The sequence below is a fragment of the Colius striatus genome, chromosome 3 (assembly GCF_028858725.1).
Source record: "Colius striatus isolate bColStr4 chromosome 3, bColStr4.1.hap1, whole genome shotgun sequence".
In the NCBI taxonomy this organism is placed as follows: domain Eukaryota; kingdom Metazoa; phylum Chordata; class Aves; order Coliiformes; family Coliidae; genus Colius; species Colius striatus.
This window is the reverse complement of record NC_084761.1, coordinates 42,650,457-42,676,695: the sequence shown is the minus strand read 5'-3', so window position 1 is coordinate 42,676,695 and position 26,239 is coordinate 42,650,457. Positions and strand designations below refer to the sequence as shown.

The window sequence follows — 26,239 nt, the reverse complement described above, 5'->3', positions numbered from 1 at the left end:
CAACCGTGGGGCTGAAAAGAAGGACGGGTGGGCAGGTCAGACGGCAGCTGCATCGGGGCTTAGTCAGTGTGGCGACTCAGAGCAAACGCTGCCCAAAAATGCACACTGCTCTCCTTCCATGCAGTCTGGGGATAAACTTCAGTTAATATAGCAAGAAAAGCTTTTGGAAAGCACATGCGGTTAGAAACCAAATAAAACACCCCAAAAAAGCAGTAGGAAATACGTTCTTTGAAGGGTTAAAATTTCAACCTAATTTTATGATATGTTCAATGTCAAGGAAACTGATCCAGTGACCATTACACATGGGAGTGATTCACTTTCAGGTAATGTCATGAAACGTGCAAGACTGGGTTGTAAAGAGGGCAAAATGAAAGTGTATCTATTGAACATTAAAAGCCCAGTCTGAATTTGCTGAAAAAAAGTCAGACCAAAATAAACTCACTTTAAAAACTTCCTGTTTGGGTTTGTGATTGTTTTTAAAAATTGCAATAATTAAAAAATTAATTTGATATTTAAATTCTAGATGGGCTAAAGTGGAACCAGGTGGAAATTGATTTAATCTTTGAAACGAAAGCACTGTTTTAAGATACGTGGAATCCTTCAGAACGTAGTAACATATTCAGGACAAAGTGACCTGTAAAGAAGGACAGGAAAGAAAACTGAGAGACTTCCAGATCCATAGGCAAGAGCATGGTAAATATTCTACATGGATTTTTAGTTTTCAGCCTAGGCATTTAATATTATTTGTAGTTAACTGAATAAATGGGTAGAAAAATTCTTCACCGAAGTTAAACAAAAGAGGGAGCTCTTCCAACACCTGTCCAGCTTTTCACTAGGATTACTTTACAAAGACCCTGATTCAGTAAAATAATTCCTGTGTAGGAATATACTTCAAGGTTATCCTAAACAACAAGCCTAGTTGGAGAGTGGGGGTGGCAAGGAAGGGGGTGGTGTAAGAGAAGCAGTGAACACCTTACTTTAGTTATTGGTGATTCACTGTGTCTTTACATGACAAATTCATGTTGATGTAGGTTTCTAACAAGACTGGAAGATGAAAAAAGTCAATGAAGATATAAAAATGTTGTCTGAATCAGACTCTAGTGAATTCTAGAAGAAATACAACTGTGTTGTGGGAACATATGCCAGTTATTCAGCATGGTATTGAGAGGAGTAAAGTAAAATGGATGTTGAAAACATTTGTAAACTAGAATACAGTGAAATATTTTCTAAAACTATTGAGCAACTTGATAAAACTGAGATGGTCCTGAAGCTATTTGACACTTTCGTGTTGAGGGTACTAAACCACAAACCAAATTCTAGTACCTTTAAAAAAACTTGATGCACACCTCCCACACATAACTCTTGCAGAACATTTCTCATAGCCATCACCATTACTGCTATATGTCATTAATGGCTTACACGGTGGCCCTTTGGACTATTGTGTGGGCTGAACTTCCTCACAAGAATTGGTGAAAGCAGAAGATTTTTCTGCTTAATTTTCCTATTTTTGTTGATGGCCAGTCTTTGTCCATTTCTGGGCCCGGGCCAGTTAAAGCAGTAGCAAAACTCCCCCTGCCTGCACGTTCCAGGATCAGGCCCTGGATGTTCTTGCATGACATTATTGTTTCACACTTTTGTGTGTCTGTGCAGGAGCATATGCTTGTTTGAGACTCTGTTAGGGGGCTTATGACTGAGAGTATTAATTTTTAACTTTAGATCTCCAACTTAGTTTTGTAGAATTAAGTCTATATGTATAATATATAGACTTTTAATATATTGCTATATAAATTGTGTGTATATGTGAGTGCATGTATATAAAAATACATATTTTATACACATGGTAAAACCCTACCTGATGGTAAGTTTTTTGGCTACCAGAAATATGTATACGTACACAGAGAATTTAAGATAGTAAAGATGGTTTTTATTTAAGTTGAAGATTCAAGTTTTTAAATTCCTTTGGTTTTTGTGACTAGCTGTGGTAAAAATAATAAAACTTAAGAGTTACAAAAGTTGCCTCAAACTAGATGATCACATGAGGTATAGTAACTAGATAAAAATTATCTGAGTTCATAGCTGAAAAAAATACCACCAGAGTTAGTGTTTGGGTAATTGTGGCATTATAACAAATCTCATCATCATAGTCAATCTGTCATTTAATAGATGGGCTGAAGTCTACTTTTGCAGTAAGCCTAAAGAATCATCTGCCAAACAAGGCAGTGTCCTGTAGGTTTCTAGTGACCTAGACCTTGAGATGATGGGAATTCTTTGAAGCAGCTCTGCACAGAGAGACCTGGGAGTCCTGATTGATAATAAGCTAACCATGAGCCAGCAATGTGCCCTCGTGGCCAAGAAGGCCAATGGCATCCTGGCATGCATCAAGAAGAGTGTGGCCAGCAGGTCAAGGGAGGTTCTTCTCCCCTTTACTCTGCCCTGGTGAGGCCTCATCTGGAGCACTATGTCCAGTTCTGGGCTCCTCAGCTCAAGAGGGACAGAGAACTTCTGGAGAGAGTCCAGCGCAGGGCCACCAAGATGATCAGGGGACTGGAGCATCTTTCATACGAGGAAAGGCTGTGGGACCTGGGGCTGTTTAGTCTGGAGGAGATTGAGGAGAGATCTTATTAACAAATATCTAAAGGATGGATGTCAGGAGGTTGGGACATCCCTTTTTTCTATAGTAGCTAGCAACAGGACAAGGGGTAATGGGATGAAGCTGGAACACAAAAAGTTCCACTTAAACATAAGGAAAAACTATTTCACTGTGAGGGTGATGGAGCAGTGGAACAGGCTGCACAGAGGGGTTGTGGAGTCTCCTTCCTTGGAGGTCTTCAAGACCTGTCTGGACATGTTCCTATGTGACCTGATCTAGGTGACCCTGCTTCTGCAGGGATCTCTAAAGGTCCCTTCCAACCCCTACCATTCTACAATTCTATGAGTCTAAGTACTTAGGTTACTGTCCTTTCTGTGGAGTTCACATGTTGCTTGTGCACTCATTTTCCAACCACTGTATGGTTGTCCATTTTAAATAAAGAACCACGATTGAAACACAATGTGAAATGTGTAAAAAAAAAAAAAAAAAAAAAAGCAAAGCAAAGCAATATCAAGAAAAAGACATTTTCATTTCCCTCCTTTTATTAGATACTTTTGCTGCAGACTCACATGAGTAAAATTCTCTTCTGCAAAATTGTGGTGTTCACAGAACGTTAAGAAATTTTAAACGACATTTTTTCCAGATTTGTACTGATTGTTGCTGAGTTACATGGCTGCTGATTGTAGAAAAGGGCTTCTGTTTGGTTTTGCGTGGGTGATGAGAAGGAAGTATTTGATTTTCCACACTTCAGGTGTTATACCGTGAAATGAGGCTCCTGGACACATGGTAGCTAATCCAATCGTAATAGCTGGCGACTTTGGTGTAGACACCAGGGTGACCGGCCTCCCCGCAGTTCTCACCCCAGCTCACAATGCCCCACACGTACGCCACATTGTCTGCATCAAAGCAGACCAGAGGGCCTCCTGAATCGCCTTTGCAGCTGTCTATGGAGCCATCGTAAGTACCTGAAGCAGAAGAGGAAATGAAAAGCAAAGAGAAGTTCATGTACAAGTTAACACACAAAACAGAGCTCAGGAGGTTTTTCAGGTCTGTGTCACTTCCTGGAAGACATTTGCCTAATGGTCACCTGGAGAGGAGGTCTCTTTGGCCCTCTTTTAGATTTGTGGCTAGCCCAAATTCTCCAGATTTGCTTTGATGTCAGTAGTGTGAGTCTTGCTCAATAGAGAAGAATTAATCCATCTTGCCAATTTTATCATTAGAAGTAGCTCATAAAGTGAACAAAAGCAGAAGGAAAAAAAAATTATAGGCTGAATGTTATAGAAATGAAGCTGTTGTTGTAAGTTTATGCCTACGTGTCTGCCTTTGGTGTCTTCTCCACCCCATTTTTAAATTTGTTTCCATTCATTACATTTTCCATTCAGCTGCACAGAGCTGTACAGAGGCAGAAGCCTCAACATTATTTAATCTGCCAGGTTTATGGAAACAGGTGGGTAGGTGCAAGAAATAGAACATATGAATGCTGGGGTGGGAGAAAACTGTCTGTGAGGGCCCTCACTGCAAGGTATTGATCACAGCGTGGACCTTTTGTTAGCACCAGATAGCAGCCCCGAGGTACTAGTGTGAAGGATTCAGTGACTATAAGTTGATTTCTACAAGCTCTTTGTAAGTTTCAGTGCTCACAGAATTACCTGTTTGCAATTCAGCAAAGACAGTTCTTGTGAATGAATGGTGAAGGAAGTTATATAAACACTCCTACAGAGTTATAATAGGGTATATCCTATATACTCAGTAAAAGTTTATTAATTTTTAACACCCTTACTCCACTTTCCTGTTTGGTCGATTGACCTAGTGTGAAGGAACTCATACTCAAAATAAGTGTCCAAGGTTTTAAGAAGGTAACCTCTTTCTTGAATCTCTAACTTACTGAGAAAGAGTTTTGCAAACTTTTCGGAGTTGGAATTACTAAACTTTATAGGTAAATATTTTTACCGCCTTTTCTCAGTTTAATTAATATTTCCTAACTCCTGTGGATACTAGGCCTTAATCCCAAAGTTTGTATATGCATCAGAGAGGGGAAGCTAACCCCAGGTACCCCTTCTCTGATGTTGTCCCGTGTGATACTGTTTTTATTCCCTACTGGTAAAGTATGGTCACTTGAAGTATGTTGAAGATCAAGGAGGCAATACACAGAACTTGCACATTAGACAAACCTAGTGTCTTATAGATGTCATGCTGCATTTATAAAAAATTATTTGCCTTTTATATTAGGTTTTTATGTTTCTCATAGTTTGTTTAAATATTGCCTTTACTTTTGGATTTAAAGAGCAGGTTAAATGATCTGCCCTGTAAATTGAGTTCTCATTGCACTTTTAGTCACATATTTGGCAATACTTTTTGTTACTTGAGAAGCAAAAAATGTGTGTTCAAAATCCTTTTAGTACTAGGAGTGACAACCAGTTTCCTGGACAGACTAATCTTTGTTTTAAAAGTTAATCATAATTTCCTGAGGTGCAGTGTGGCAATAGCATGTGTCTAAGCAGATTAATAGTCACTTTCTAGTCAACAGGACTTCTAATGTGTTTTAAGACAGACATTTGCTTAAATAGGCTGCTGAATAAGAATCATAGTGCAGATAGGGAGTGGGCTGTCAGGTGCTTTTGTATTTAGAAAACATAAATCAAAATGAATGCCGAAATGTACCCACATAATGACACACTGTCATCTTAACTCTGTTCATAAATAGATGTATAATGATGGCTGCATCTAGGCTCCAAAGGCTAGCATTTTGCTGATGGTGATACTGTGCCAATCCATTGATAGTCTTTCCCAAGTCTAAAAGATTCACAGCTGGCACATCTGACCTTATAAACAGTAGATTTGGTGGTAGAGAAATTATAGTAAGAAAACTGATGCTTGCCTGCGCATGCCATTTGCTTAAAAAATCGTCCTGGATACAATTCAGAACAGTTTGGAAATAAATTAACATTGCCCCACTTGAGGATATATTGTTTGATGTAACCTAGAAAAGAAGAAACTTTTCTAAATTAAAAATGGTAATTACATATTAAGACACTATTAATTTCATAAATTGCTTATCTACAGAATACAATCTTTCATACTATAACCAGATACCTTAAACTGCCACTAAGACCCCATATGAATTGCAGTACATTAGCCATACATTTCAGAATAAAAGCAGAACAGTTTAATTGCAGTGTTCAATACAGTGCTTTCATTTTGTGACATTTCCGCCCTTTCCCTTTCCTTGTCATCCTCATTTCCTTTTCCTTTACCTTTCTGGTATGAGTGGACCAGATATTGAAGATACAGGTGAAATACATATTTACAAGTTTATAGGGATTATCTGGTTTGTTCTGTGTCCATTTGTTATTAATTCCCAACTTTGTATTTGCTTTATGAACTGCTACTGAGCACAGACAGGAGAAGCCTCACAACCAGTATATGGTAGCTACAATGCCAGGCTGTAATCACTGTGATACAAAAAAACGCTTCCCAAATCTTTGAAAGCATGACTACATTTGGTTTACTTGCCTCTGTGCAAGCTTCTCTGGGCTAAACTCAAACACAGACGAGTTTCCTAACTGTTGGCTGAAGCTCAGATCATCTTGGGCAGAGGACAGAGTGTGAGCTGTGAGTATGGGCCACTAATCGCCACTTGTTAGGTATCATTACCAGGTCTCCACAGCTAATATAAATTTTAGCTTGGCAACAGGAATATTTCTTATTGTCGGGGTAGTTTTCAACCAGGAGTACCCTTCAGATCAATTTACTGAGAAGCTGAAACAGCAGAGGAAGCAGTACAGAAAAAAGAACCATCCGTGACAGCCAAATACTGAACCACAGCCTATGTTTTCTGTACTTGCCCTCTTCCGAGTGCTCTGCATGCAGCTGCACTTCAGCCTTTTCCAAAGGAGAGCTCACCGCAGTTGCGAAAATGAGTAATACAAATGACACATTCTTGCAGAAAGCAACAAAGTAAATACCTTTCTCTAGTCCCCATCCAGAAACCTTGCATCTGTCACCAGCCTTGAACATATGCTGGGACCAGGGGATGCAGGCAGGTGTGCTGTATTTCAGGGAGCATTCTCCATTCCCAGAACCTCTCAGCTCCAGCAGAGCAATGTCATTTTCGTAAGTTGATGCATTATAATTTTCATGGATTATCAGTCGGTTTACTCTGAAAATATCTGTCTGTCTGTCGTACTTTACTATATGCCACAGTCCAATCCAGACATGGTACAGATAAGCTCGATTTGCCCTAGGAAAAAAACAGTGAAATATAATATATTATAAAAGTACAGTTTCTTTCTGGACTTCATGTCCAGGTTTTTCTTAAATGTAGCAAATACAAGGCAGATGACACTTGGTGCTGAGTACTGCAGCTAATACAGAAAAAATACTAAAGGCCAGCCGTTGTGCCTAGTGCTGTAACAAAGAGAATGTTAATGTGGGTGAGTCAGTGTTGTAAATCACTTTCTTCAATAGGCAAACAGGAATTAACAAACAGGTAGCTAAGAAGGCGAATAGTATCCAAATTAATCTTTCTGCTTTGCCCAATGAAAATAATTTCCCAGTTTGTTGTTTTTACCTGAGACAGTGTGCAGCAGTCAGAACCCAACAGCCACCAATATAAACCCCTCCACAGTACACTGTTGTATCTTCATTTGCAAGGTCTGTAATTGCCACTTGCCAAGGGAATTCACCCTGTTTAAACAACAAACGCCTAAATAATGTGAAATCATAACAATTGTACTATTTTTAGTGTGTAAAGAAAAACACGCTTCTTGGTGTCACCTCATCTCCTTGACTATATCTAATTGTAAATAAAGAAATCACTATCCAGAAGTTGCAAATTGGGCTCCATCTGATATAGAGGATATATATTCTAAAATGCAGTAATTTTATTCAGTCTTATGACTTTGTGCAATGCCAGTTTTGGGCCAGCTGGCATCACAGCGACATGCTGAAACACATTAAACCCATTGAGGATTGCTGAAGGGGGAGCATTGCCAAGAACAAGTGCCACTCTGCTGTATGCACGCCCCCAGTTTATTGTCAAAATTACATAATATCTGTTTTTGCTTTTACATCCTGCTGACCTTCAGGCTTTGCCTGTTTTCCACTCTCACACTGCTGCTTCTCACACTCACAACCAGGCATTCTGTAACATTACCTCATTCACCAGCAATCAGACTCATACTCTGAAGGTCGGTTTACATTTTTTGGCAATTACCAGTTCTTTATTCCCACACTCCTTCCCTCCAACTTTTTGTCAGGAAGCCCCTTGTAGCCACAGAAACGGATGTAGAGTCTGACCTCGTATGATAAAGTGCAGTGTTTCTGACTGTATTTTGTTTAAAAGGTGCAAATTTAAACTCCACTTTGTCACAGTTTTAACTTATAGCTATAGTATTAGGTATTTTATTGAATCATTTTCAATTCATACTTGTACCATAATGCTTATTTTTGCATCTCCATTTTTTACTTTATAAACTGTACTTCTCTACTTATATTCAGTGCAATGCCACTACTGCTGAAAAACATCAAATTAGTGTTGGAGCTAATTTTGTTATTTCCAAATGTTTTAACAGAATGCTCACTGAAATTGATGCTGAATGAGCACATATCTGCTAAGGGTTTTTTTTTTACCTTTGTTGCAACATCTCCACCTATAATTCTTTTCCGTCGAGTTACTGTGTGATTTGCACGACCACAGTATACTTGAGGAAGAAGTGCCTTTATCCTTTTTCTTTCTTTAACAAAAAGGAAAAAAGTGTCTCAGAATGCAGATCTCCCTTCTCTCTATTTGGAGGCAGGTTTATCTTTATCTTGAAAATCTGAGTGCTGTGAATATGCCAGTAGCTGAGATACCAGGAAAGCAAAGACGAAAAATTTTGGCATCTGTTTTTGTTTTGAAAATTGCTTATATCTTAGCATCATATTACTGATCTTCACTTTCCACTGCTGCTTGCATTCAGGAAAAAAATTTTAAAGTAGTTCCCATAGATTTGCTGAGAGTTTACCTCCACCAGTTGCCAAAACAATCCAGGATGAATTATTGTGTCATTTTTTACATTAGTAGAAAATGAGACAAATGGTAAGCCACAGAGTGTGTATTATAAATCACAAAGTCCAAGTATCTGAGTGTTCTGTATCTGGCCAGCTTGCTGGTAGCTACTAATAATAGGCCACTAATTAGTAATTACTAGCAGTAATTACTAATTAGTAATTAGTAGCCACTAATAATAGGGTATGTGTTATTTTTGGAGGGTTAGTTACACTTACCTTCATCCATACTGTGATTTTCAGCACCTTTGTATTTGCCTGTAGTAGAATAACAAAATACTAAACATATTGGCAAATATTTACATTTGTTCTCTTAGTTGAATATATGTTTGTGTGCTACACATGTTAAATGGGTACACCATTTCACATAGAGAGCAATACTTTCTGTTGGCCTGATGCCTGCTGTTTCCTTTCTTACTACACACTCTTTGCCTCAGCCTACAAATGACTTACATCCAGCAAATACTTATTCCTAGCAACATGACATCTACTCTGCTTTCTATGCCTTGGGAGCCTGTTACAAAGAATGTCTGAGAAATGGCCTTTTTCGTTTTGTTTTGGTTTTGATTTCTAAAGTGATATCCTGTTCTTCTCCACCAGGAAACAACAGAAATTCCTCCTTCTGCCCTGTTAACCTTTTTGAGCTTTCTAAAGCCTAAAGACACATCAGGTAACAGGATTTTTTTTTTTTTCACAAAAAAATGGTGCTGTTGTGTACTGTTTTGCCTCCTTTAGCAAGGTAAAGGAGGGCATTCAACGTGAGAGGTAAATTAAATGCTTCCTGGATCTGGTTTGTCAGCTTTTATTCAAACAAAAATGCCCATTGAATTCAGTTCCTAAATGGAGGGTTTGGTCTGTTCTCAGGTTACTGACAGTAATGTTTACATTTAGAGTTCAGTTTACTTTTACCACTTACCATTTACCAATAGTGTTTACTTTTTGGCTTTAGACTTTGTCTCTTATCAGAGAAATGAAAAACATTCTAATTTCAAATCAAAACAAAATCTTATTAGCAGTGAGGGGAACAGCACAGAAGAATTATTATATTGACAAACTATTTGAATTCTTCATCTGTGAGGAAAATATTCCTGCCTGCCCCGTCTATGCTTTCATCACAAAGAGGGAGTACGAGTTTGATGTATGGTCATGTAAGCAAAAGACATAATCTGCCTCCTGAAACATCATCTGTTTCTTCATTCCTTTAGTTTTGTTGCTATTCTCTTCTAGAAGGAAAAGGAGGAAAATTAAATAACCTTTTCTTCTTACTATACATAACATTGGGAAGGCTAATACTGTCATGCATTTTAGTTTTGCTAATCTGTTAAATAATTTCATAATATGCATTGTGTAGTCTCTTATATTTAAGCAGAATGAAAGGAAAGAAAGAAAACAGTCTTTCAGAAGGAAACCTGCACAGTGGACTCGAGCTTCATCCTCTCCTGTCAGGCAGTCAATTTCTTTGTTGCAGACATTCTTATTTGGAATACAGATATTTGACCGACAGTGGAAACTGTTGCCTCTGCACTCTGTAACACAGGAAAATTACAGATGTAAATCACAGGATCATATGATTCAGCAGCCTCACATAGTTAGACAGCTCTTTCAAATATAAACACAATATAACATCCATGTTATGGGGGACCTGTCTGTTCATAAATAGATCACAAAAGCAGGCTCTGCAAGCGTAAAATAAAATGAATACTTGGCTCTTCTCATTTTACAATCTTGAGGTTTTAAGACTTTAAAAATTTAGATCTCTGTTACCAATTCACTACTGTACTTGTAGACTTGATATTATTCCTTACCAGTTTCAACCACAACACGTGCCCACACTCAACATCAGCCAAAGGACCTCCAGCTTTGGCAGCATTACTCATCATCTGAAATGAGGGATTTATGATGCTTGGATCAAATCTGCCCTGCAAAATCAGAGTCCAAGCTGGCTTTTAGTTGAATGAGCTAAATGCCTAACTGCAGGGTTAGGAATCAAGAGTCTTCTTTTGAAAATACTGGATTTAGCAATTTATTTCTTCTAAAATTCATGATTATATGAAATGTTATAAACTTAAGAACCCTGTTCCTTTTAATTACTGTGATCACTTTGTACCAAAAGCAAAACAGTGCTTGAATTAACGGCAGGGTTTTTTGAGCTACTTTGTAATGTTAAGTCAGTCCACTATTTAAAGATAAATGTCTTTAATGCAAAATAAGATAGTTCTCTAAAAGTTATCCACATGTCCCACTATGATCCAAAGACCACTGAGCTCAGTTGAAATACTTTTGATTTCAGGAAGCATTGTTTTCGGCCCATACAGCTGAAATATCACTATTTTGGTAAGGTGGAATTGCAGTAAATGTCCTCTCAATATAGGAAGCCACAGTTTGGGTTGGGGTTTTTTTGTCCTAAAAAAACTGTGACTATGTTTCCACAATTATCAGATTAAATTGTAAAACTACAAAAGTAAGGTTATTTAGGGACTGTGATGGGATTTGTAACCCACATTACTGTTTTACACTTGAAATCCAACTTCTGAATGTGTCCTCCTGCATCCAGGCCATGCTAGATCCATTGCTTGTTTCTAATAAAAATTGTTGCAGATGGAATTGCAGATGCTGAAAGAATGACTGCTCATGAAAAAGCAATATGACAAGAATTGTTCACAGATATTCTAGAGATAACCTTGAATTAGTAATAAATTTAAGAGATATCTTACTTTGGTTTAAAAATGGTTCATTGGAAAAAATGGTGTCTTTGTTTAATTACTATTGTTTTTTCCCAACTGAAGATACATTTTTATTCTAACTCAGCTCTTTTTTTAAATCTCATTGTGTTTCCTCATCCTCTGAGGAAATCAGATTCTCAGAGATCACTTGTCTGCTTCAAAAGATTATATGATGCCTACTTTTTTGCACTTGTGTTTACATAAATTATGGTTTGATTGCTTCAACGTGACTTATTGGAAAAGAGACTTTAGCTGTTACATCACTGTAAAAATTCTTTGGGGGTTGTTTTCTGATGAAATGATTTTGAAACAGCTGAAAAAGGTAATTTTTACCTCTACAGCACACTTCATCACTTAGGTCTCCACAGTCATTGATTCCATCGCAGGTTTTGTTCAGAGAAATGCACTTCTTGTTGACACAGTGAAACTCACCATCTGAACAAGCTGTGCAGCACAATGAAAATTAAATTAGTGTGGAAATGTCTGTTGGTTCACAACTGTAGACGGAAATATTCTGTTTGCACATTTTATTCTACCAGCAGTTTGGCCTATCAACAGTAGGCATTTTGGAGCCCAGTAATGTAAATAAGAATCTTTTTCATTGTTTTAATTGCCTTCCCATCAAGCTTTCAATGTGACCACTTATTTTTCTCCTCCAACTTGCATAGCCCAGCAAAAGGAAACTTCCTTTTTTTTTCTAGACAAGGACTAAAACAGAAATGATTGGTTCAAATCCTCTGTAAATGACTCAAGTGATTAAGATAATAGATGTTCCCCCTCTAGAAGGAAGCCATCAAGAGTCTGTGAACTCCTACTTTTTGTAGCATGAGAAAAACCTGAGATAATTCACAGCTTGCCTAGCCAGCAGCAGCTCAGGCTGATGCTGATCAGTGCCAAAGGCGGCCCACTACAGAGAACAGGAAGCTGTTAGAAGTCAAAACAAGGACTTAATTCCCCTTAGATCAGTGAGAAAGTGAGGAGTCCTGACACTCCTAAGAAGACACAAGTAGTTCTGCTGTACTCATGCTTGACTGGCTGCAGTGCTACTACTGTCCTAAGTGGTCTCTCTCACAGACAAAGCAGTGAGTAGGTTGTCACCTGTCTTCTCACCACTTAACTCAGGAGAGACAAGACTTGTGGGATGCAATATACCTTGAAGGGATGGACAAACAAACAGAGCCATGGGTGAAATATATTTACTTTTGGGAAATATATCTAAAAATACTTCAGGAGCAACAGTGATTTTTCCAAACTCATAAACCCAAGACTGTCTTGACTCAAGATTGCCTCATTTGTCTTCAAGTCTGCAAAAGGGTTATTTAAAAACTCAAAAGGTTTCAGTGCAGGTTTGCTGAAGCTGAGAGTTCAGCAAATCAGGTCTTAATTCTTGAAAATAAACTTAAAAGGCAAGGAACCCAAATAGATTTAAAACTAAAAAAACTACTAACCTCTGAGATTTTCATGACACTGGAGGCTAACAAATCCCTCGTTACTATCTCTTGATTTTATCTCTATGTGACATTCAGCAAGACTTGTCTCTAGGCCTCTGCAAGTTATCCGCAAACAGTGCAATGAATTTAAGGCAGAATCTGTGACACTGGAATTGGCTTGGTAATATTCAGCACCTCTGTGAGGATACAAATAACAACAACAACAACAATAAATTATACCATTTCACAATGGATCATCCACTGTTTTTATTGTTTAGAATTTATATGATTTTCCTCAGTGTTAAAAGAACATTGGTCATGGCTAAGATAAAGAGCAGACTTACCATGGAATCATCTAGGGGTAAGCAGGAGATGTTTACTTTGGAAGAAAAAGTAAAACAGAATGCTAATTTTTTCAGGTTTCTGAATAGAACTGTCCCAAAATCCATATGTAGCTCTATGACAGTCATTGTATATCACAGTGGATAGCAAAGTCTCCATACGTTGCAAAGCTTGTAAGCTCAGGCCTGTGTCTCTATGTGAAGACACAATTTGAAACCCATTCTGCATGGAGTCAGGTATCTTTGAGGTCATGAAAACCAATCCATATTTGAGGAGGCTCAGGCCACTGCTCAGAGCCGTTTGGGGATGGTCCATCTATACACTTTCCCCTGAGAGAAAACCTCTGCCTTCGCCTTCACTTTTATTTTAAAAGTAAAACAATTATGGTTTATGTAGTCATAGTCTGTCACAGAGCACAGAAATTTGTGTTTTGGCTTTCACTCTCAGGTGTCAGTTTAAGAATTATAGCCAATATGTTGTTCATGAGTTTTCTGTCGTAGCTGTTGGCTGACTGTGACTGACACTTTTGTTAGTACCACCACTTTTTTAGATCCCTTGCAGTTATCTAGAGATAAATTCCCCAAACTTACAATTTAAAGCCAAGGTGCTTGCAAGCCACGTTTGCTTCATTCATAGTCCACTCACTATCACATACAAACAATTCATTCTTTTGATCCTGAAGTTTTACTTGAAGAAAATTTGAATCTCCATGTCCCACAGAGACTGAAAATGTTTCTAAAAAAAAAAAAAGACAAATAAAAGAGTCCCCAAATAAATTAATTTTATATAGATGTATCTAGTAGAAAGACGGCATAGAAACAAATCGGGAGTAATTTTGTACTAAGAGATGAAGTTGATATGGAAAGAAGAGTAGGCTGCAAATCAGAAGCTGCAGATCTTATTCCTGAATTTTCTGAGTATTGACTTTGCCGCTTTTACAAAATGTATCAGTTTCAGGACATACAAGGGTTATGGTTCCTACCACATAAGAGTACCTGGAGGTCTATCAAGAAAAGATTGCATCTTAGCATTCATTAGCTTTCATTAGAGGTCTTTTGATAACCAATGGTCTATCCTTCTCCAAAAGATACCCTCTCTGGTAACATTATCAGCAGGCCCTCTTCTGCTGTGCCTCCCACCATGGTCAACACTCTGCTTGGAAACCTTAAGCTCTTTTCTTTGTCTGTTTCTTCCCTTTCTACCTGATGATTTGAGCAACCTACCAGCAACAGGGTGACCTAGGCCTGGGAGTCACTTCAAGAAAATCAACAGATACAGCCCACAGCCCATTTTGAATGACTTCTCATTTTCAGTTTCATGTTCTTACTAACACGAGGAAATTAACAGACTGTCTGAGCTGTAAATGGTAAGCATTTCCTTGGCCACAAATGATGGACTGATACATTTTGGAAAAGGGAGGTGCTGATACCTTCAGACATGCATTTTCCCTTGTGCAGAAACTTTGCTTCAGGATGCTGACACTCATAGCTCTTTAGGTGACAGTAAGTATGGAAGTGCCTTCCATTGGTAGAACAAACCAAAGAGCCATTCTTTGGGCACTGGTAAGGAAGCTTACAAAGGCATTTTCCATCCACACATCGTTCCCATGGGTGACAAAAAACTTTCTCACAGGACTTGTGTGTGTATTGGTTGCTTAAACATTCTTCTATGAGGTATACGTCTTGCTCAGCTGGCTGGGCAGGCTCAACCTGCTGAAACTGGTTTTCTTCAGCATGAGATGCTACATTCTGCAAGGCACAAAATTAAAAAAACAAGGGAGTAAAACTAGGAACTGCACCAGGAGTTCTGCAGATCCCTTTACTGTCCTCAACAAAGTGTTCATTCATAAGCCTTTACCTGTCTTAGGAACACGAAGGTGACAAATATAATTGATAGAGTTTATTGATTAGAGTTATTTGGCCATCTCATATTTTTCTGAACTTTGTTTCTTCTTTTTTATCATTCAGCTGGTGTGATCTTGACTCTTACTGCTTTCCCACAAACTTTTTACTCTTCAAACATCAGATGAAGTGCATAGCAGATGACAAACATTTTTAAAGCGAACGGTTCGTAACACAGCACAGGAATGGGATTGTACACAAATCAAAACGTAAGGGGACTTAGAGCAGAAAAATACAATTAAAAAAGGAACTTGCATTTTTCTGAGACTTTTTAATTGTCTTGGCTGGCTTTGGTTTTAAATATCCTCTGTAAACGTTTATGAACTGTTTAGAAGCAAATAAGGACATCTAAAATTAATGATTTGTTTCACCACGTGGCTGCTGAAGTAACAAGTATCTTAAACTTGAAATGTAAGGGTCCTTCCGTATCAGCTCTTTTCCTGCATCTTGCACAGAAGTGGATTGCCATGAGTTTGTTACTCCTCACTGGACTACAAGTACAGACTCTGAGCCTCTGTGTGACTGCCTCTAGGTAACTGACTGTACCTGTGGCTGTGCAGCTCTCCGGGGACATCATTGCTGGCTGAGTGCTTTTGCTTACTAAGATCTGGGAGTAGGAAGAATGTTGAAACATGTAAAATACATATGGATGTACTTTGCATAAAAAACAGGAGAGAAAAGTTAATCCTCAAATGTTATTTATCAGCTTTGACTGTGTCAAATGAATCAATAGAGCTATTAAGGTTCTCCTGAAGAAATTCTGGCAAAAATCAAGTCAGTGAGAATGTTGTTTGGTCCAAATTTAATCCAACAAAACACCTTTTAACGATTGTTTAATCTTATTGAATTCTTCCTGCTGTTCTCAGGTCAGTAGAACCTGAACTGTGAGCCAGATCCGGCTTGGCATAACTCCCTTATTGTACTACATGTTTCTCAATAGGAACAAAAAGTGCTGATTTTTATCTGAAGATTTCTCTAAAAGACTTGGGTTTTCTCAACACTGAGCCCAGATGGGCTTTCTGAGACACTTCTGCCAGAAGAGATCTGCAGCAATCCTTGAGGCAGCACAGTATACCATGTTGCTACCTTAGGAGACTCAAATTTCATTTCTCAAAAAAAGGGGGGCAGGTCAAATTGCAGTACCTTTCTGTGGTCAACCATGCTTGCAAATTGAGTTTAGGATAGGATCATGATTAAAATCTTTACAAGAAGCCTATTATTCCACTCCAGGTGGAATCAATACTTCAAAGAGAAAAAGCAAGCTTCAAACGTTTAAATTGGGCTAAAACAAATGCATGAAACACGGTACTTAAAACCCACAACAACTGGTTTTGGTTTTTAACTATTATAAACTGTTTTTTAAACTTAAAAAAAAATACAGCTGCCACATTAAAATAAATTCTTACCTCTGATCCACCAAAACAAAACAGACACAAGAAAACCAAGAAAAGCCGGAGCACTCGCATGATGAAATTTTATCTCTCTTTGTAGACAGATCCCTTTGACTGGATTCTTTTGAATGCCAGTTGTTAGACTTGTGTTTAATTTTTAACCATTAGTAAAAGATTTTGAAGTGTGTTTAGAAATAAAGTACAGGAGTCTCAACTATGAACTGATATCTGATCTCTCCCAAAGGATCCCGCCTCAATTCAACTGGTTTTGCTGCAAGTGCAAGGCTGAATCATCAAGTTGGTTCTCCGATTGCAGGCATTCAGCTTTGCGACATTATTGTAAAATATATATGTGGTTTTGTGCTTATGTATGTCTTCACATACATGGAGAGAAATACCCTTATCCATGTCACGTCCGTTATATTCTCAGCTGGATGACAAGCTCGTATTATATGTCTTGTGTAGAGAATTTTCAAGTGTTTGCCAAACGCTTGAGAGACTCTTCGAGAAAGGGGATTTCCAGGGAATTTTAACCCCAGGCAGCAGAACGACCCCAACCCTGCTCCCGCGCAGGCAGCGCGGAGGCTGCGGCTCGGGCTCGCGCCCGCCCCGGCAGCTGCGCATCAGCGGCCGCCCGCTCCGCCCGAAGCTCTGAGCGCGGCTGCGGAGACGCGTCCCTCGGGCAGGGGCCGGGCCGGCCGGCAGGGACTGCGGCAGCGGCGGCCGCCGAGCAGGACGCGGTTGCGCCCGCACCTGTCCCAAGCCGCACACCTAAGGTGCGGCTGTTCCCTAGTACGGGCGCGCCGGGGGCGGGAAGGCCGCCCCGCTGCCGGGCTCCCTCCGGCAGGCTCTTTGCAATGAGACCAAGCTTGCGAGCGGGCCAGGCCGCACACCGCCGCCACCTGAGGACCCGCATGCCGTGGCAGCGCTCGCCCAAGACACCTGGACCTGCGGGAGGGCGACTTGTGACTTGTTTTGGGTTCCATTTGCGACGGGGGGGGGGGGGGGGGGGGAGTCTGAGTTACCGCTTCCTTTACGGTGCCGCTTCCTTTACGGCAGGCAGCCTCGTTTCCGGCGGCGGCGCGCGCTGCTGACGTAAGCGGCCGGCGGCGGCGAGGGAGGCGGCACGTGGAGGTGCGGTACGTGTGCGGGGCCCGCGCGCGAGCTGCTCGTGCGGGCAGGCGGGGGCAGCCGCCGCCAGGCCCTCCGCAGCGTTCGGGGATGGGAGCGGGCTGCGGAGCCGGAGTGGCAACGGCAGCAGCAGCCCTGAGGGAGGGAAGGGAGGAGAGTCGGTCCCCGTAGTGATGTCTGACTTCAGAGCTTTTCATTTGTAGGCTCTTCCTCGGGTTCCTTAGAGTTCTACCCCTCCTCAATTACAGACTGCAAATCTCGTTTACTGTTTTATACAACCAGGCTTTGGACGTTGAGTTGAGTGATGAGTAGTGAGAGAACTGTAAGCGAGGGGTAAAAAGCATGTAAAAGTGCCAGCGCTCGCTCGCGTCAGTGGTGCAGGGACTTGTGAGCAAGAGGCTGCAGAGTCGGCCTGAGAAGCGGCGGAGAAAGGAGCCTTATGGTAGCAGGGCTGTTACGTTTCGGCTATAAATTACGAGACCGAGCAGACAAACAACTTCAAAACAGTTTCAGCAAGGCTACGGTGCCCAAAGTGAGACATTTCTCTGTCAGGCATATAAGGGGTGCTCTCTCATTTTTTCATGTGTGTGTGAGGAGGAGCGATACCCTGTGTGCTCAGCGCTCCTCTAAACTCAAGCTGGCTTTCTAAACCATAAAACAGGTTTGTACCCCCACTGCAGGCGGGCCTGTAGGACCTGCAAGGTGCCTGGGAAAGGGTGTTCTTGTTTTGTTCTGCTCCCTGACAGGGCTGGAGAGTTGCACAGACCTCTGGGGCTACAGAGTGGTCATGTCCAGTCTTCATAGGTACATGAAGTGACAAACATGCTGTTGCAGCTAGTTACTTTTTGCAGATAGGCATTGCAGTGGTGATATCTCAACTGTAAACCTGTTTTCTCATGCAGCTGTGTTTTTCTACTGAGGACTGAAACGTCCAACTGTTAAATTAACAAACAAGGCTATCAGGAGACTTCAATTTGTACAGCAAGTCAAATGTGAAGTTTCTCATACATCTTAACTGGATTTTGTCCATAATTTAGGAGGTGGTAGAGAATGTCATTTCGTGGAAGAGGAGGAGGAGGAAGAGGTGGTGGCGGCTTCAATCGTGGAGGAAGTGGTGGCGGCTTCAATCGTGGAGGAGGTGGCGGTGACAGAGGTGGCTTTAATCGTGGTGGACGAGGTGGATTTGGACGAGGAGGCGGACGAGGAGGCTTCAACAGAGGCGGATATGACCAAGGTCCTCCAGAAAGGGTAGTTTGTAAGTTACATCAAGTGATTATATTTATTGAATTTAGAATGACTGCTCCAGATCGTTAGCTTGTTTGTTCTTTTTTTCAGTATTGGGAGAGTTCATGCATCCATGTGAAGATGACATTGTTTGCAAATGTAAAACAGAAGAAAACAAAGTGCCTTACTTCAATGCCCCAGTGTACTTGGATAATAAGGAACAGATTGGCAAAGTGGATGAAATCTTTGGACAGCTGCGAGATTTTGTATCCTTCAAAAAATGTATGGTGTACGATATTTGTTTTTTTAAAGGCGGATTGATTATTAAATGGATTTTGTCTAGGATTTTAAAATAGTTCAAGGCTTGGCTACTAGTTAGATGTGAACAGCCACAAGTCTAGATGGAACTGTTTGTGTCAATAAGTGCCTCATTCACTTTTAAGTGCCCATCTGAAAGCCTTTTTGATGTGAGAGGAGTACCTTACATCAGGCAGAGGTTTTCAGTCTGTACCGGTACTGACATGGTGGTTCAAGATGTTATTGATTCTTACTACCTGTCAAAATTTTCTGCCATATGTTACTCATTAAAGTTGGATCAAGGAAGTTGGGTTTTTTTTTGTATATTAGGGGACTTTGCTCATGGTCCAACTTATAAAAGTGAGTTTGCACTAGAGTATCCTGTGTCCAGCTTATAACTTTAACTGCCAGTAAAGTGGGCTTGTGCTAGGACATCCTCGTGAATAGCAAGCTTGTTGAGACAAAGGCTCTGAATCCATTCTGTTGTCACTGCCAGATTGACAGAATCCATGACAAAAGTGGGAAAGTTGAGGTAGTGATACTGTAACTTAGCCTGTGTTGGTTGGTTGAGCATCAGTAACTAGCTGCATGTATTTTCTTCTCCAACATGCCTTAATACGTGGAAGGAAAAATATTTTCCCACAAAAGACTTTATTTCTAGCTATGAAAAAACCCTGAGAAAAAAATGGAAATAGTTTCTCCTGATATTTTAATTGTAATTTTTCATTTGTGGTGATGATATTTTAGCTTCATTTATAAAATACTAATCTAGAAAATGTGTGAATGTGCCTTTTATTTAATAATAAGCCCCAAAATTTCTAACATTTTATTCCTGCTGTGTTCCTTAAGAAAGCTAACAGTACTTTTCAGTGAAACTGTCTGAGAACATGAAAGCTTCTTCATTTAAAAAAATGCAAAAGGTTAGCCAATCTCAATAAGAATTATACTGTATGTCATCAGATGTATCTACTTTATGTCATCAGATAACAAAAGTTTTATTAATTTTTTAATTAACTAACATCTAGTTGTCCTTTGTAAACATGAGTATTCATTTCCTCTTCCTTTTCACTTTTCTATCTGCCATGTTCTTTCTTCTCCCTGCCCTGCAAAAGAAAGATGTAACAAACTTGTACAAATATCATCTATATTTTAATAACTCTATAACATTTTCATTTATTTCTTGCATACTTACTTTATTTGACTATTTGCAGAGGACAATTTCACGTAAAGGGTTAAGACCAAATTGTGGATATCTGTAAAGAGAGATATTGATGTGCTCTTTAGCCTTGATATTTTCAAAGCCTAATGGAACTCTCTTCCCGCAGTTTTACATTGACCCAGCCAAGCTACTGCCCCTTCAGAGGTTTTTGCCAAGGCCACCTGGAGAGAAAGGTGCTCCCAGAGGAGGTGGTAGAGGAGGACGTGGTGGTGGACGCGGAGGAGGAAGAGGTGGTGGTAGAGGTAAAATCCCAAGCATGGAAGCTGCAGAATGTTGGTTTTTTTTGGTGTGAGCTGGGTTGTTTGGATTTTTTGAGTTTATTTTTTTTTTTAGTGGTAGTTGTGGTGGGTTTTTGGTTTTGGGTTTTTTTTTGTTGTTTTTGTAAAGTAGCAGTTAAATACTTGAATATCAACTCTTGCATTGTAAACAGTACATCTTGCCTCTCCTCCCTACCCTGTCCCTTTGCAGCAAGGTACAAGTGTTTTAAAGCTTTTTTTGTTTTGTTTGTTTTAATGTTCTGTTGAGTTGTAATAATAATATCAATTAATAGTTGTAATTAAGTTTTTGCTCTCATGTAAGAAGTTTATTGTGGAGTTTTTTTTAGTGTCTTCAGTATTTTGAGCAGATAGTAAATTATACCTAAAATGCTGCAGATAGTCCCTGGAAGAGACAAGGTACTTTTAGCTATCCAGCAATTGACGGTTTCTGAGGTTTTGTTGTTCTTTTCAGATGCTGTCAATAAAATAAGTTGTTATGCATAAGCAAGACTTTATAAGTGCCTCAAAAAGTGTAATTTCATTCCTACATTTAGGAGGATTTGGAGGAGGAAGAGGTGGAGGACGAGGAGGAGGAGGATTCAGAGGAGGAAGAGGAGGAGGAGGAGGATTCAGAGGAGGACGAGGTGGTGGAGGAGGCTTTCGAGGTGAGTGTGCAGTTTTTACATTTCAGTAACAAGAGTGGCTCCTGATTACTAAGCCTGTTAAGTATTAAACAGAATGCTGTGTTTTTTTCATCTCTTAATGGATGCTTATATTTTTATGCAAAAAGTTTGTGCAGCATAGTATCCAGCTTAAACTCAAGCACAGTGCTGTGCATTTTTTGGTGCTCTTGTAAGACCATGCTAATTGTTTGCATTCAGAAAGGACTGTGAGAACAGATAATGGTGATAAATTATTCTGTCAACTCATTTAGTGTTACATATATAACTCATTTGCTTTAAACACATCCAAAATGTGAATTGTTCCATGTAATTTTTCTTTGTTCTTAAAATAGGCAAAGGATATTAAGAGTGGAGCCACAAGTATCGTCCCACTGTCTTACTGTATCAGATGCAGAAGTGAAGAACAAGGAAAAAAATCTGTAAAGGACTCTGAAAAAGTTCTTTATATATAAAGGACTTGAAGACGTAAAATGACATTTTTTTCACCGAATGGCTGTTATCAACACATCAAGACAGTGTAGCCCCAGGTGAACTGAAGACTGCTCAGAATGTACTTAAACATTAAGCCAGGATTCAATGTTATTCTTCAGCTGTTTGTTCCAGACAAATGATATTGTCAGTTCTTGACTTCATGTTGGAGTTTTCAGTAAACAGTCAATTGAAATACTTTTTCAAAAAACCCTCTGGGTTCACTCCATGCACATTCATCAGTATGGAGCTGGTGCCTATGTGTGACTGATCCCCAGTGGACATGCTGTTTAAACAACTCTTGTGAACCTTTTGTACAAACTAAATTTCAAATTTTTGTGTTGATGGATTTTTTTTTTAAAAAAAAAAAACTATACATAATAATGTATAAAGAAAAGGAAGATAGCACTGGATATTGTGTATTTTTTCTGAAAGCTGAAAGCATTAAGTCATATTTTTCTTAGAATAAGACTAATACTATTCTCAAGTCACCTACTTGTATTTAATCATACTATTAAAATCGCTGAGGGTTTTTAGTTGCCCTCGCTTCCCCCTTAGCCTATTTCTCCTGAGGTTTCGATGTCCTGACACCAGACCTCAGTGATGGTCTGAGCATGCATAGGGCTGAGATTAGATAGCCCATCACAGAGCTCCTCTGCACACAGTGCTGTCAGTTCACTATTGCTTAAAAAAAGACACAAAAAAATCTGTGTGAGTCTTTGGTCTCTCTAACTGGAGGCATTATGAGGATTGTTGAAAAACTAGTAACTGTCCCTATGGGAGAGAACGGGACACCTCTACTCTTCAAGCTTGGAAATAAAAAACAACACAGAAGTAGAATCTGGATTTCATCCAGAGTCAGGATTCTGTTCACAGACTCTCATACCAAACTCTTTTCAACTGAGATCTGTAGAATAATGTACTTGAAAGTATTTTGGACATTTTCAATGTGGAAAGAAGTACATTTCAGAGTTGGATCATACTGTTGTACAGGCAAGTGAGTTCTATTCGCCTGCTTAACAAAGGGAGCTGAGTAATGTGTCAGCACCAGGATTGGGCGGTTGCTGGTCATTTTAGCAAGTGTGACAGCTTGAATAATCTCTGGAACAAAACTTGAAAGAAGGTAGCAAAACAAATATTCAAGAATTGAATTAAGTTTGGACAGATGCTGCATAGGATAATGGATAAAAGTGTTCATCAGCATAAAAAAAACAAACACAAAACATTGGAGCTTCTGCTAGATCTGTTTTTGTGAGAAGAACTCAAGTACTGTTCAACCACAGCAGAATCAGGAATATAGGGGTACTGATAATGTCTGTGGCAATACCAGGAAAGTAACTTTAACCAGGTCAGTTAAATCCACACTTCTGAAAATGTTTAGACTTTTGTATATTGCCAGGCCCAAGGGATTAGGGCTCTGATTTGAATAATTGCCCTTTATGCAAAATCCTATGCAAGTCATTGCACCTCTGGCATACCACGTTGCAGTTGAACAATCCCAACCTGTAATGAAGCGGAATTGTTATCGCTTTTGTCATATCGGTAATTGCATCCTCTGCTCTGTCTTCACTGATGCTTCAGTAGCTAGTTGTGGGTAGCCAATTTAGATCTTTCCTCATTCTTCTGGAAGACTAATACAACACAGTCCTTGCCCATACACCTAGATTCAGGTTCTTCTTTGCTATTCTCACTGCATGCTTTAGGGTCATATTTTTTTTTCTCAGGATATCAGGAGACTGTATTGCCATCAAGTTTAAATTGCATGATGTCACAACTGATGTTTCAGTTGCATGAAGCCCAGGATGGGAAGCTTTGAGTCTCACAGCAGATGGAGCAGTGAGTCAGCCTGAAGCCATTGCAACACCAAAGCAAATACTTTACATTTCTGTGCAAAGGGGTTAAAGAACAATGTCCATTGCAGCTCTAGAGGGAAGAAGGCTGGACTCTTAATTACAGGGAACTAGACTGCAGTCCAAGCTGATACGTGCATAAGGAGCACTATGGCATGCCTTATACATACAAACAGTGTTGGATGGGATTAACACAAATGTTCAGAGAAAACTGATAATCTTAGGTCTTTGTGGAAGTTGTGGGACGTTCAGATTCTGATGGAAGAACATCCTCAGTGACTGCATGTGAAATGAGCTGCCATATGAGAAAGCAGTGTCCGGACATGTCTGCCATGTGGTGATGCCTTTTTTTGGTTTGTGTTTTGTAGGGGTTTTTTTTTGATTTTGTTTTGTTTTGGAGTGTGTTTGGTTGTGGTAAAGTCCATCCAGTCCCTCTTCTGCCTTCTCTCCTCCCTTCCCCCTGCCCCGGCGTGACCCCACCCTCCCAACGCAAGTAGTTGCTAATGGTAATAAGTGAAAATTCAGGGACTTAAAAAAATTAAGATGATATGTCTTGTCTGTGGTGTAGTGCTGCAGTGAACTAAAATGCAGGTTTTACATGACACTTCTTATGACACCTTCCTCTCTGTCTTGAACTTTTTATTCCAATCCTGTCTGTGATTATGTGTCACTGTGTTCCTGATCCTAGTAAGTGAAGTTTTCTATATGTGTTTACAGATACCCTAGGCTTTTTCTGCAGGGAATAGGAAAAGTGAGCTTGCCAGTACCCCGACACTAATAGGTATTTTGGCAGAAATAGGAATTTTCAAATGGCTGTAATGTCTGGTGAAAAAGAGTCACAGTGCAGCCTGAAGAAGGGATGTGGAAAGAAGATGTTAATGCCAGTGTAAGTTCTGCATGACAGTTTGGTGTCCCTGGGTTTCCCCTCACTGGGAACCTTTAGGGCAAATGGCTGGGCCACCTAAAGAACTTCTCACCTGCCACCTGTTCTGGCAGCACAAAGCAGGTTGCTCTCCTGCAATATTCCTCTGAAGCTCGGAAGGTAGGCTTCAGTGTCTGGCTTCTCACCCAGGACAGAGCGCTGGTGCTATCACCTCTTTGTCTCCTTGTCCACTTACCTGTGTCTGGATGTGCTGACTGGCTGTTGGCTGAGGCAGAGCATTCAGCTACCAAGTGCCATTTGCAAAGTGTGGCCCCAAGTGAATTTGTCAGTCACTGCGATGTTGGACCCAGACACAAGGTCTGGCTTTCAGCTGATTTTGAAAATGATAGCTGATAAGTCAACTAGGATCAGATCACTTAACGGTCTTTAGAAGACCTTGAGCCTTTTGTCTTTGCCACAGTAAAATTCTGTCTTTCTATATCTTCTGTGTGTCGTCTGAGTCCTTGCTAAGCAGAGGGTATTGCAAAGCTGAAATTGTTACATGTTAAGAATGGCTTTAGTACCTCTGCATTCCTCCTTGGAGGGATATCTTTTCTCCTTGTGTTTCATGTAGTTTCTGGGATAGGATGTTTCAGTATAGTTCATAGATTTGCCTTGTTACATTATCAGAGAAATTTGGTGAAGTGCAGAAAACAACTGAGATATTTTACAACAGCTCTGGCTGTTGTAGAATGGAAAGGATTCTCTATCACTGACACAAAGTTATGGATGTTTGTCTGAAGAAATGCTGGATAGTCACATAGATATTGCTGCAAAACTATTTGCACTTGTGTGGAGCATTGTCTTGGCAAGAAACAGTATTGTCTTAACAAACAGTTACTTCATGAATTATGGCAAGTAAGCTTGTGAAGTCACATATTTCTCAGGGTATTTTCTTCAGTCATCTGAAAATGTCTTCAGAGTCAAAATCCTAATCAACATTTTAAATCTAATAAAAGTCTCTGTGAGGGAGGGGAAAAAAAAACCATTTGTTTTTCAGTTTGAATCCCTTGCATCTATTGTTAAAATTAGATTGAAGTTCTGCCTTACAGAGCCCTCCAGTGGTCATGTACTTAATAAACATGTGAAGGTTTGGTTTGGTTTTTTAGTGAAAATACAAAAGATGTTCTGGTTTATCTTTTTAAAAATTTCTAAAAATAGTTTTTAATGCAAATTTGCTCTCATCACTTGTGGATTGAAATATCTTTACTTAATATACATGTAACTGAAAGCAACTTTCTAAACCCTGTAATGACTTTTACATTGGCCTGTATCTATACAGACAGATATCTATACCTACAAATCAAAGAATGGACTTAAATAGAGATTGTGTTTTCTTGCCAGAGGTCTGGGACAAGAGGTAAAGAGCATCACTTGCCTCTCTAATACTAGCAATGCTGTCTGTTATTGGAGGATATAAACAGCCTGAGGTTTTGGATTTTTTTTGATATGCCAAAGCAATGTGATAAGCCATATTTTATTTGGTCTAGGAACCAAGTATCTGGTGAAGTTCCCACTTCAATATTTAATACCTTGCTTTATCTTTTTGACTTTATGAACTGCAGTGTTCCTGTTACTGTAAAATCAGCCAAGATTAGGGGAAGAAGAGGTAGAGACAATGTGATAGTATATAGGATAGACTGCACATGTTAGAAATTTGTATTTTAACTGACAAGCACATATGAAGTGTGTATGGTCTCTTACTCTAAGTCCGGAATCCTATCTGAATGAAAACAGTAATGGTTTTCTTTTCTGAGACATTC

General features: G+C 39.6%; 2 protein-coding genes across 3 annotated transcripts; one reads left to right on the top strand and one right to left on the bottom strand.

Annotated features, from left to right (window-relative positions):
• Positions 1-3,228: 3,228 nt before the first annotated feature.
• On the bottom strand, positions 3,229-16,575 carry CFI (complement factor I). The gene is made up of 12 exons (XM_010196522.2): positions 16,441-16,575; positions 14,563-14,881; positions 13,724-13,868; positions 12,810-12,988; positions 11,695-11,805; positions 10,048-10,164; positions 8,858-8,896; positions 8,222-8,325; positions 7,161-7,276; positions 6,556-6,830; positions 5,469-5,570; positions 3,229-3,555 (listed from the first exon to the last, which is right to left on the bottom strand). The coding sequence occupies exons 1-12, from the start codon at positions 16,498-16,500 to the stop codon at positions 3,338-3,340; spliced, it is 1,785 nt and encodes a 594-aa protein (XP_010194824.1). The 5' UTR covers positions 16,501-16,575; the 3' UTR covers positions 3,229-3,337.
• Positions 16,576-17,467: 892 nt separating this feature from the next.
• Positions 17,468-23,387, top strand: GAR1 (GAR1 ribonucleoprotein). Of its 2 annotated transcripts, none has more exons than XM_061993150.1 (7): positions 17,468-17,559; positions 18,594-18,811; positions 18,892-19,046; positions 19,938-19,997; positions 20,403-20,538; positions 21,108-21,218; positions 21,569-23,387. In XM_061993150.1, exons 2-7 carry the CDS (start codon positions 18,607-18,609, stop codon positions 21,580-21,582), a joined length of 681 nt encoding a protein of 226 aa, XP_061849134.1. In that variant the 5' UTR covers positions 17,468-17,559; positions 18,594-18,606; the 3' UTR covers positions 21,583-23,387. The 2 variants fall into 2 exon arrangements, with proteins under 2 accessions (XP_061849134.1, XP_061849133.1); XM_061993149.1 differs by having other exon boundaries at positions 17,468-17,564.
• Positions 23,388-26,239: the final 2,852 nt, after the last annotated feature.

Excerpts from the sequence above, each read along its gene's own strand:
- CFI (XM_010196522.2), bottom strand. The coding sequence starts at position 16,500 with ATGCGAGTGCTCCGGCTTTTCTTGGTTTTCTTGTGTCTGTTTTGTTTT. Across the intron at positions 14,882-16,440 it reads TTTGTTTTGGTGGATCAGAG|AATGTAGCATCTCATGCTGA; the intron begins GTAAGAATTTAT and ends TGTGCCTTGCAG. Across the intron at positions 13,869-14,562 it reads GGGAAAATGCATGTCTGAAG|AAACATTTTCAGTCTCTGTG; the intron begins GTATCAGCACCT and ends TTTTTTTTTTAG.
- GAR1 (XM_061993150.1), top strand. The coding sequence starts at position 18,607 with ATGTCATTTCGTGGAAGAGGAGGAGGAGGAAGAGGTGGTGGCGGCTTC. Across the intron at positions 18,812-18,891 it reads TCCTCCAGAAAGGGTAGTTT|TATTGGGAGAGTTCATGCAT; the intron begins GTAAGTTACATC and ends TCTTTTTTTCAG. Across the intron at positions 19,998-20,402 it reads CATTTAAAAAAATGCAAAAG|TTTTACATTGACCCAGCCAA; the intron begins GTTAGCCAATCT and ends CTCTTCCCGCAG.